Below are 12177 nucleotides of genomic sequence, written 5' to 3'. Positions count from 1 at the left end.
TTCTTCTAGTAGGAAAGCACACTGTAGAAAGACCAAAGGTCAGGTTCAAGGTTTCCAGAAATCTAGACACAATTCACAGGAACCCTGTTCCCTTGGGAACTTAGAAATGTGTCTTCTTTATAAGTACAGCCTTGTGCATTTCACCTGCTTTTTTAAAGTAATATTGTGTCTTTTACAATTAAATACTTTTCCCAAAGACTTGTCTGAGATTTCAATTTGCTGTTTTCTTTCTATTGTGAGAAACAACATATTTCCTATGGATAGAGATGTTGTTATTTGTTTAAATTGTGTTGGTTATAAATTAGAAACATAAAGCATGGAAAAAGCATCATCTCCTGGTATTTTATTAGCGATTATGGAAACATAAACTGAGGAATAATGATTTTACTCATTATCTTGGTTTGAGGGTATAGTCATCATAGGCCTTGGAAGCAGTTTATGGATGTTGGTTTAGGATTGTGTGTGTTCTTGTTCACATTTGGGCAGGTCAGGAATTAGTGATACAAAAGAAGTGAAACTGTGTTCATCACCTTTCTCTCACTCATCCATGTCTTCTAGTAGTGAAGGATATGGAGCCTGGATCCAATAATTTTCTGTAACCAGGTTAGCTTCCCTGTGGTGGGAGATAGACAGCAATCCAGCTGTTGATCTAGGATCCACAACCTTGTTATGGTTCACTGCATAAAACTTAAACATTTTAAATGTCATATGCAGCAGATCTCAAAGAGGATAAAGGACCACAATTTGTTATGTACATCTAGAGTACACCTACTTGATTTCTAGTTACTTTATAGAGACTCAAGCCTGAAATCATGTACAGGAAGCTAGATGAATCCTTTTCTAGAATTAGTATTCTATATGACCATTATTATCACAACAGAAGATTTAAACATATATATATGTATGTATATATATATGTATGTATATATATATACACATATATATTTGAGATAATATTTATACCTTAAAAAAGTTTTAAAGATCAAAATAAATCCAAAGTTATGATATTATTGTCATTAGAATAGACCCTGACTGAGTTTTGTTTTTTTTTCTGTCCCATATCAGGTGGCTGTTCTGACAGGAGACAGAGATTTTGGATTCTCTTTTAACAAGCATGGTTCTGTTGAGAAGGAGAGAGCCATGTACCATTTCTAAAACCAGCTTTAATTTTTAATTGAGCTGGGACCACAAAAAGACCATTTGCCTTGTATGTCTGTAGAAAAGAGCAGAAGCAAACATTTGAAAGTTTTATGAAATTTTATTCTGTTAGAAATGATCCATATCATTACTCTTTTTCTTCAGAGATATTCTCAGGATGATTTGTCCTTTTTCCTCATATGTCTCATTTGTTCAGTAGTGTTTAGATTCCTTAATTTAATATTTTTTTCTCCTGGGAAAAGGGAAACAAAACCTTGCCCTAACCCTAACTTTACGGAGTTTCCCTTTTGTCAAGTTATAGTTGATCAAGTGAAAGGTATTTGTTAGTCTTATAAGTTAGTTTAGACTGAATGGTCATGCTGTTTGATGAACTGTCATCTCTTCTAATCAAGAGGTCTCTCTTGTTCAAATCTAATCTTTAGCAGTGTTGATGGTATCCATAGATTTTCTACTCCTGTGGAAACAAAAGCAAAATCTCTTTCCCAATGTAACACATATCCTGGTTTCTACTCTGATGTCAATACATCTTAAAGTATACAGGCTGATTTAATTCAGTAGTTTTTTTTCTACTCTCCACTGTTTCTCTGCAGGTGTTGTTCCTTAACTGTTGTTCTCATTTACATTTAAAAGATTTAAAGTTAATAAAGCATTGTGCAATCTATATCTGGGGGTCTTTATTACTTCACTTTGTTTATTAAGCATATCTTCTAAGGTACAATGAGATATTTCTATAATTGCTTGACATATAGGGTTGTATGGTATATCTGTAATATGTCTTATGTTGTAATATGCAAAACTCTGTTTCATTTTACTAGAGACTTAGGCTGGAGCAATGTCAGTCTTAGTTTGTACAGGTATCCCCATGATGGTCATAACTACTAATAAATGTGTAATTACAAAAATCAGCCTTTTCAGAATTCAAAGAAGTTGCATATTGAAATACTGACTATGTATCTATGGTATGGTATATATATTTTAATTTTCCAAACTCTGAAAAATGAAACACGTCCATCAGCCAAATTTTGTTTCTTTGAGTACCCTTTGTGTTACTTCCTGCAGGTAGTGTAGTTTGGTTACACCAAGAACAAGTAGTTCATTTCCTTATAGTTTCCTTGGCTTAATGTCATGTGATGGAAAAATCTTTTTTCAAATATTTGCTATTAACATAGTGTTTCTTATGAAATTCTGAGGTTTTAGCACATTTTTAGCTATTCCTACCAATCGCTATCAATTTTATCATTACCTTGTGCTACAGGGCCTGGTAGACCTGTATGGGATCTGATATTTGCATTTTAATCAGCTAGTGAGATCTGATCCTTATAATGCTAAATTATAGATTGGGGAAACTGATTACCAATTATTTCTAATGGCTGTTCTACAAAATATTGACACAAGATGGGGCTGTTTAACACCCCTGAGGAAGAACTTTCCACTGATATCTTTTAACAGGCTGAGAATTGTTACAAGTAGGCCCTGTGAAGACAAATTGTTCTCTATCTTGTTCTTGAAAAGGCATAGTAAAAAAAAATCAGTCTTTTAAATCAATTACTGCACTAGATCATTCTTTTAGGTAATAGAAGGCAAGTGAATTTCAGACTGTAAAGAGTCCATTGGCTGAATCACCTTATTAATAGCTCTTAGGTCTATTATCATTCACCATTTTCCAGATTTCTATTTAATGACAATGTATGAGAGTTCCTAGGACTTGTTGATTCTTCAATATTTTGAGCATTTAGCTGCTCCTGTACTAGCTATTCTAATGTCTGTAATTTTTCTGGTATCAAAGGCCATTATTCCACCTTGATAGGTTTGTCAGTTAATCATTTTAATGGTAGAGCTGTTGGTACCTTTGAAAGTTCAGCAGCTGTTGTGTCCTGCTTAAGTACATCCTTAATGGTTGGTGACTATTCTTGATAATACCTTTTAATAATTTTTAGGAGCATATGTTAGTTTATGGTTTGCTTCTGAGATTGGAGGAATGTTAATCTGTGTTTTCAATTGCTGTAACAAATCATGTCCCTATAAATTCATTTCTATGTAAGCCACATAGGGCTTTACTTTTCCTTTCTGTCCTTCTGACTCTATACACTGACCCTATACCCATATACAATCTTGCACTCTGTTTTACTTGAGATAAAATCCCAATCCCTAGAAGCTGAATATTTACCTCCTGAAAAGACCAATTTGGATACCAAGATTTTGGTGCAATTATTGATACATCTGAACCTGTGTCTACCAAACCCTCAATTTTAAAGAAATTTATTTCTATTTTTAACATTGGTCTGTGATCAATTATAGAAGTTTGCCAAAATACTTGTTTCATGACCTCTCCTGAAAATTGTGTTTTATGAAATGAAGCTGTTCTGTCATCCAAAGCAGTATGGTTTTTTATGTCAGGCATTATATCTTTTAATTGCTCCATGGGGGAGTTTCCCCAATTCTGAAAGGGCATGATTAAAGCAAATTTGACAAAAGGGCCTGCAAGAGGCTGCTAAAATGTTTCCTGATAGCAAAGGGTTACCTTGCCTAGCCCATATTGATCTGCAGTCATTCATCCAACTTTGGCTTTTGCTATACCTTTGCATATTCCAGAAGGCTGGGACCTCTGTTCAGATTATCTCTAGAAAAACCTTTTTTTTTTCTAGGAACGACTCACCTACAATTTCTTTTCAGATGACCTGGTTTACCACAATTAAAACATCTAACCTTTTGATTTTTCTTAAAATAAAAAAATCACTTCACCTATTCAAATATCATCATAGGCATGAGATCCAATATCAGCTGTATTTCTAATCCATTCATCTATTGGTGCCCATCATCCCTTTAATGATCTAATCACCATTTTACATTCTGAATTAGTGTTTTCAAAAGCCAAAGATTCAATTAATATTTGTCTAACTTCTTGATCTGATATCAGCCTATTTATATCTGAAGTCAATCTTTGTAAAAAAAAAAAATCAGTGAAGCCTTCTTTTTTGGCCTTGTATAATTTTAATAAATGACTCAATCATTTTTCCTGATCCTTCATCCCTGTCCAAAGAATTTAACACTGCAATATGGCATAGAGTCAAGTGGGTCCTGTGGGAGCCTGTTCTTGGGTTCATTGTGCCTTTACCCAGCAGGTCCACATAGAGGATGATTAGGACCATGGGCCTGAGTGCAGGTGTCTGAGATGGTCTGCACTTGGGTGTGCTGGGGTATGGTCTGTATGTCAAGTTGCTCTGATTGGTCAATAAATAAAACCTGATTGGCCGTGGCTAGGCAGGAAGTATAGGCGGGACTAACAGAGAGGAGAAATAAAAGAACAGGAAGTCAGAAGGAGACTGCCTGGAGCCGCCACCAGGACAAGGAAGATGTAAAGTACCGGTAAGCCATGAGCCATGTGGCAAGGTATAGATTTATGGAAATGGGTTAATTTAAGATAAAAGAATTAGATAGCAAGAAGCCTGCCACGGCCATACAGTTTGAAGCAAAATAAGTCTCTGTGTTCACTTGGTTGGGTCTGAGCGGCTGTAGGACTGGCAGGTGAGAGAGATTTGTCCTGAATGTAAGCCAGGCAGGAAAACTCAAGCTACAGTCAAGATGTGATCATCAAATGTAATCTGTCTTTGAAAATCAGCAAACTGGGCCCAACTGAGGTTCTCTTATTGGGAAATTTCCCTATCTTTAGCCCTACTTCATTGTTCTATGACCCTATCTTCTTCTTCTCTACCATGTTTTCCATTGTAACCAAAGACCAGCTTCCAATACAGCTGTACCTAAATCTTTCCAGTCTTGTGGAATAATTCTCTTCCAAATGGCCCATGAATTTAAATTTAACATCTGCTTTACAAAGGTTGAATGAATATCACAGGAAACTACTGCTTCCTTAAATCTCTTCATATCTAACATTTCCATATGATCCCAATTAATTTACAAATTGCTTTAGGGATGGCTATCATCTAGTGGTTGTTCTTGAAAGGTAGATAAATTAAGGTTGCTTTTCTAATAACCTTGGGCCATCCTTCTTCAGTTTCATAATGTAATGGTGCAGTGGTTCTGCACTAAAATGCCTCTGTCTGTGAATATTTTTCTTAGTTTAATTAGTAGGTCTTTCTAAGGATTGTATCTTATCAGTGAATTTTTTGTATTTGGCACTGATATCAAACAACTTTTGTATCTCTGTAAACATCATGATATGTGACAACTTAAGAGAAGACAGCCTTATCAGGGCTTGGTGTTTGATAAGTTTGAGTCTAATGTTACTTGGCTTCATGTAGGTGGGTAGTAAACTATGGTGGTAGAAATTGCTGGCAGGGGAGATCCATGACTTTGTAACAGGGAGAAAACAAAGAATGAGAACATATTAGGACTAGATATAACATAGAAAGTTATGGTCCTGTATGCTACTTCCTCCAATTGTACACCACCTCCAAAGTAGTCCTATAAACTGTGGAAGAGTTATTTAACACACAAGACTGTGAGGTACATTTCATAGTTGACCAACAAATTTTTGAAACTGACACCCAAAAGCTCATGGATGCTTCATAGTGAGAAATGTATTTAAATCATTTCCAAAAATCCCCCAAAGTTTAAAACCGGAAAGGTAGTATATATGCAAAATCTCTATGTAGAAAAGATATTGGCACATATTTGTAATGTTTGTACTTGGGAGGAGTGATGAGATAAGGGTAATCAGCCTTTCAAGTCTAGCTTCAGATACAGAAGACTTGAGGCCAACTTGGTCCACTTTGGTCACTTTGGGCTCACTCTCAATTAAACAAAGAACAGTGTATGCTAAGGCTCAAGGAAGCTTCTTCATTGTGAATTCCTTCAAACTTAAAATCACATTGCATTCTTCCAACAACCAATGTACAAACTGTATTAAAACAAATGGAATAAGACCAAAGCAAGGAAAGAACAGATCACAAGGTAAGACCAACACTTAAAATCAAAAGCAGTAAATCCTACAGCACCAAGTCAGCACCCATGACATATGGTGCCTTGACATGAGCTAGTAGACCTACAGACTTGCCATCTTTAGCACATTTGACCAGGCTGTCTCTCTTCATTTTGGTCCACTCAGAACCTTCAGCTTTTCAAGCTATATATTCCATTGTCCTTGCATTTTTAAGGTTTTATATCAGTGCTAAGAAATAGTTTTTACCATCACAGAAGGAAGAGCCCTACTCTTAATGGATTCCCACAGTTATTATGAACCTGTATGCTTGTTCTGACTCCAAGGGTTTCCTTTGAAATCTGTTTGGAAGCACTAATGGAATTGTACCACTCTCATTCTGCACATTTGCACAATACTTATCAAATGAATGACCTCAAATTTTGCCACAACTTCAGCTATGCCTAAGATCACATAGATCCTGTTAGAAACTTTTTACAATCTATGTAGCTAACTATAATAAAAACATACTTAAGGAAACAATTTCCTAGATCGCTGTAACTGAGTCCTATGTCTGAAGGCATTCTATTTATTCTTTTATGTTTATTTTTCTCTCACATATTACATCTCAACCACAGCCTCTCCTCCATCTCCTTCGCCCAGTGTCCCCTCTTTCCTTGATCCACTGATATTCTGTTTCCCTGCAGAAAAGAGGGAGGAAAGGGGATGTGGAAACTTGATGCTGAATCACCTTCCATCAATCAAAGAACAGAACTCTAAATTTGTGTTTTTGTGTGTTCAATGATATCACCCTTTTTGGCACTGTGGTCCTGGCTGTTGAAGCCAAAACTAGAGGTATAAATAGCTGCGAAGGAAAAGCCTTCATCCTAGTATCTACTCCAGACACACAGAGAAGCCATGAAGATCTTCATCTTCTTTGCTTTCCTGGGAGCTGCTGGTGAGTCTTTAAAGGAACGTTTCACAAGGATTCTATCATACATGCAAGTTTGTGATTTGTGGGTGGGAAAACAGTAAAGACCATTTTGAGTACACACTCCATGTGCAAGGACCTTCAAGTGACCATCAACACTATTTCCTACACTTATGTGTTCTGTGGCTTAGTCAGGAAAAGAAAGGACACGTGACACCAGTGTGTGCCTTCCCTCTCTATAGGGCAGTGTAAATAACTGGAATAACTGTCTGCTCCAAGAAGATGGTGAGAAAATTAAATCCAGAGTCCATGGAAGATCAAGGTCTGCTGATTTACACAGAGTTATTATAACTACAAGAGATATGCTATTACCCACAGATTAAAAAACCTTAGACCCTGTCTCTCAAAATTGTTACTAATGAAATCAGTCTTTTATTATACTGTCATTCAATAATGAAGAACAAAAATTTCTTTTTTTTTATCAAAATCTCTAAATTTAAAACTAAATTCTTACAATTTAAATGGCTTTTGGTTTAGTAAATTTTCTTATATTTGGAAACATCACCATTAATTTTAACTATTGGAATGTATCCCAGAGAGATTGATTATGGTCTCTATAAGAAAACTTAGGGGAAGATATCATCTATATAAAGCATATAAAATTATGGAATTCAGTATGAATAATAAAATATTATTTTCCAAAACTAGGAAAGCAGTCTTCATTAAAAATGCTAAATGTATTGATATATGTCCAGTAGATAATTAGAATCAAAGTGAAGTTCTGGGAAGCAAATCAAAGGATGGTGATTAAATGGTGTATACAAATTGTATACAAAAAATTAACTCATTCAATCTCTGTATGTATTAAGTATAAAGAAGACTAAAAAATAGATTAAAGTACATTATCTGGCCTGGAAAATTGATCCTTATATAAAGGTGCTTGCCCCTAAGTCTTAGGACCCAGGAAAGATGCTGGGAGACATGCAATGAACAGATGGAGTGGTCACTTGGAAGTTGTTTTTGTCCTCTGCAAAGGCACTATGCTGCACACACACACACACACACACACACACACACACGGGGGGGGGGGGGGGAGAAAGGGAGGGAGAGAGAGATACACATATAGATACACATATTGCAAATGTGTGAAGATATTCTTTTCATGTTTAGATTCTATAAGCAGTGATATCAAAAGAGTATTGCTAAAGTTAGGAAATGATACCTTTAAAATACTACAAGTATATGTTACTCAACAGGAAGATACATGTCTTTTCTGTACAAACATCATGTAGAAGACTAAGTTTGAGGCAAGTCTTGTGCTAATGATCCAAACTCCTTCCTCAGTTGCTTTCCCTGCTGGTGGTGATGATGATGACAAGATCATTGGAGGCTATGCCTGTCCAAAACATTCCATTCCTTACCAAGTGTCCTTGAATGACGGCTATGGCCATCAGTGTGGTGGCTCCCTCATCAGTGACCAATGGGTACTGTCTGCAGCTCACTGCTATAAGGGAAGGTAAGGGAACAATACTCAAATTCCTGTAATCTAAGGCCCATCAGTCCTCTCTTACCAGCTCCAAGGGATGGCCCTTTATAAATCTGTACTTACAGGACACACCCTAGGGAATCCTCTATGCTGTACATTGGTGGTAGGGCATAATACTACCTTAACTGCATAGTCCTTGTTGGACTAAATGGTTTAAGAAGATGGTGTTTGTGTTCTTCTACTCTGAACTTTGAACTTGGAAGAGAAACAGCTCAACAGGGATACTCAGAAATCCTTAACCTTTTCATGCAGGAGCCTTCAGGTTCGCCTCGGAGAACACAATATTCATGTGCTTGAGGGTGGTGAGCAATTCATTGATCCAGAAAAGATAATCCGCCATCCAAAGTACAACAAGACCACTGTCGACAATGACATCCTGCTGATTAAACTGAAGTCACCTGCCACCCTCAACTCTCAAGTGTCCACAATCTCTCTGCCTACATCCTGCCCATCTACAGGTGCTCAGTGCCTTGTGTCTGGCTGGGGAAACACTGTGAACCTTGGAGGTAAGTGTCAATGACTCTAAGTTCCATGTGCACAATGTGAAAGATGAAAGGTATACTGGTGGCCACTTGCGCAAATACTCACTGGGAGCCATACTCCCAAAAGTTTTCAACATGGGTGACGTTGAAATATACTCTCTGAAGTCCAGAAGATTGCTTTTCTGAGACAATGTGGAAATCACAATAAGAATGAGCTATTAGCAAGATGCTGAGGTATGTAGTGGGTGTAATCAGTGATGCGAAGGAAGTGAAAGTTCAAGTGAGAAGTAGAAGAGATGCCCAAGTATTTGTTTTTCCCTGAGGTATCTACCTCTTAGAGGAAACCGTGTCTCAGTATTTGAAATCTAAGCCATTGATGATATTGTCATGAAAAGAACAGCATGTTAGTTAAAATATATAAAATCAAACACCTTCTAAACAAAACAAAAGTACTTTTAAATGACAAATGTTTGGCAAGAGAACACCCTTTTCATGTGGGCTAAACTATGAAATACAGTCCATGGTTTCAAGAGTTGAATTGGATCCTCAGTTCATGGTCCAATTAGCTTCCATTTTTGCTCACAACAGGCAAATACCCAGAAATCCTTCAGTGTCTGGAAGCCCCTGTTCTTTCTGCCAGTTCGTGCAGAAATTCCTACCCAGGCAAGATCACCAACAACATGTTCTGCCTCGGCTTCCTGGAGGGTGGAAAGGACTCCTGTGATGTGAGTGTTCTTTGAGTTCTTCCCCAAAACTTGCAGTCTATTCTCTTCTGTATATTTTTCCTGGCTGAGAGGCCTGTACATTTGTCTGGAAGATTTCATGTTGGAATACAAAGCCTATGATGAAAAACAAGAGATCAAACAGGTTTTCTTATTGTGATATTGATGATTAAGCTCAATGGTAAAATATGTACAGAAGATGGTGTGGTGTAAATATCACATAAAAACAAATTTCTGAGAAGCTGTTTTATGGGATGTGACCACTCTGGCAGGACAGCAAGGATTACAGAAAGTAGTACCTGAAGCCCTCAGGTTCTCCTGAGCTTGTGTGTCAATTAGGAAACACACAGTTATGGAGAAATGGTGAACAAGGAAAGGAAATGGACAAGTCGATAGACATGGAGTCTGCATTGCTTCTCGGGGTATTAATATGTGCCACACTAGAGCCATGATAAGGGGAAAGCCTCTTGAAGTCCATTTGTTCACATCAGCATAAACATGTGATAATGGTCTTTTCTCTCTGACCAGGGTGACTCTGGTGGCCCTGTCATCTGCGATGGAGAGATCCAGGGCATTGTCTCCTGGGGTACAGGCTGTGCCCTGAGAGGCAAACCTGGTGTCTATACCAAGGTCTGCAACTACCTGAGCTGGATTCGGGAGACCATGGCTGCCAACTGAGCTTCTTCCCTTATGTGAATCACCAGTTCCTTATCCATTTCTCTTTCCTCCCCCTCCTGAAATGAGGTCAAAATAAATACATTTTCTCCTGCTCTGTACCTGTGAGTGTTTTATTCTTGCATCCTATATTGGTGAAATTATTAAGGCTACTCCATGTAGTTAAAAGGAAGTTTATTTTGTGGGGTAACTTAAAAATGAATGGATAGTTTACAGAGTCTGGGAAAGGCGTGGCACAGTCTGCCGGTGTTCTCTAGAGAACTCTGCTCGGTCTACCTCCAGCATCCAGGGTCCAGGAACCAAGAGTGCCAACGCATCCGGATCTCAGGTCTTCAGGGTCCTCCCTTGGCCCTGCCTTATAGATGTGACAGTTACCAATGCTTCAATGGGGGTTGGAACTTCCAGATCAAAGCTGGAATGGGTACCCACTACAATCCTATTATTTGGTGCTCTCTGAGAACTTGTTGCTAAATGAGAATAAGGTCAGAGAGTTGAGAACAGTGTAAACAAATAAACATTCAACTAACAATAAGGATTTACGTATTTCCTTCTATAGTGTGTGAAGTATAGGGGATACAGTGTTGAATGTGCTTACAATTATCACTATTTTTTCCAAAAAAAATGTTAATGCTTTATTAGTAGGTAGGATACAATTTATTTTAAGACATAGCTTCCACACATACCTGTTCAGACTTGCTTCATGGCAGATTGTATATTTATAACTTAAGATAGATAACCTAAAACTGCAGTTATTGCACATTATCAAGTTATCCAAGTATTTTCTTTGACAAACGGAAATTCAGCATGAACAGTCCTGATGCCTTGTGTCTTGTATGCTCTAAGACACAGTGCTGTGTCTTCCTTACTTTTTTCTTAATTTTCTAAAAGCTGAGAATCTCTATGGTGCCTAGTGACTGCAAACTCAAGATGAAGAAACTTTAAGACTTTTTTTTCCAATTACAAATATATATGTGCCGGCGTGGAGGTGCATACATGTAAGCCAGGTGCCTGTAGAGGAAAGAGGTGTTATATTCCATTGTTCTGCATATACAGGGATTTGAGCGCTGGCTGACATGTTTACTGGGAGCCAAACTCTGGAGTTACATGAGAATAGTATATGCTCTTTACCTCTGAGCATCTCTAAAGCCCTTGAAGAATTATTTTTAAATATATTTTTTCCTCTAAATTTTGGCTTGAGTCACCTCAATTCACCCAAACATTCACTCAAATACAGACTGCATATGAATTACATCCATGTCCAACAATAATTATACATTAAAAAGTTTTTCAGTATGTGTATTAACTCCACTACTGTCATGTGGCCTTTAGTATAGAGCGGTCAACTGCATTTTTAGATCAGTCATGTTTTCTCACTTGCTTTCCTCTAATCATCATTTGTTCATGGATTACCAAACTACATAATTGCTATAAAAGAGCCTAAAAAAGCTTCCTGGGATAATTTTAAATGATGCATGGAAATGAAGAACAAAATGGACTTGAGTAAATCACAGTGGAATAAATGGAAGGGTTTAGAAAAGAATAACTATATTCTCAGAGGTAAGGAAAGGAAGCATATTGACTTAGGAAGCTCAGGCTGCTACAAAAAATTTCTCAGGGCCCAGCTTCAAAACAGAAGTAAATTTCTCATTAGTCTTCACTCTCAAAACAGTTCCAAGTGATCAAAAGCCCAAGCCCAGAATCCCCTCTGAGATACAAAGCATGTACACACTAGGCTCCTACAAATACAAAAAGCTTTACATGTTTCCAAAATCAATGATCCAAGAAAG

At 37.4% G+C, this 12177-nt stretch overlaps 1 protein-coding gene across 1 annotated transcript; it reads left to right on the top strand.

The window, feature by feature from the left end:
- The first annotated feature begins 6938 nt into the window (after nucleotides 1–6938).
- Nucleotides 6939–9827, top strand: LOC114687313 (trypsin-4-like). The gene is made up of 4 exons (XM_037203619.1): nucleotides 6939–6992; nucleotides 8310–8481; nucleotides 8764–9017; nucleotides 9582–9827. Exons 1-4 carry the CDS (start codon nucleotides 6953–6955, stop codon nucleotides 9731–9733), a joined length of 618 nt encoding a protein of 205 aa, XP_037059514.1. The 5' UTR covers nucleotides 6939–6952; the 3' UTR covers nucleotides 9734–9827.
- The last annotated feature ends 2350 nt before the right edge of the window (nucleotides 9828–12177 follow it).

This window comes from Peromyscus leucopus, chromosome 3 (assembly GCF_004664715.2).
Source record: "Peromyscus leucopus breed LL Stock chromosome 3, UCI_PerLeu_2.1, whole genome shotgun sequence".
In the NCBI taxonomy this organism is placed as follows: domain Eukaryota; kingdom Metazoa; phylum Chordata; class Mammalia; order Rodentia; family Cricetidae; genus Peromyscus; species Peromyscus leucopus.
This window is presented reverse-complemented; position numbering and strand designations above follow the sequence as displayed.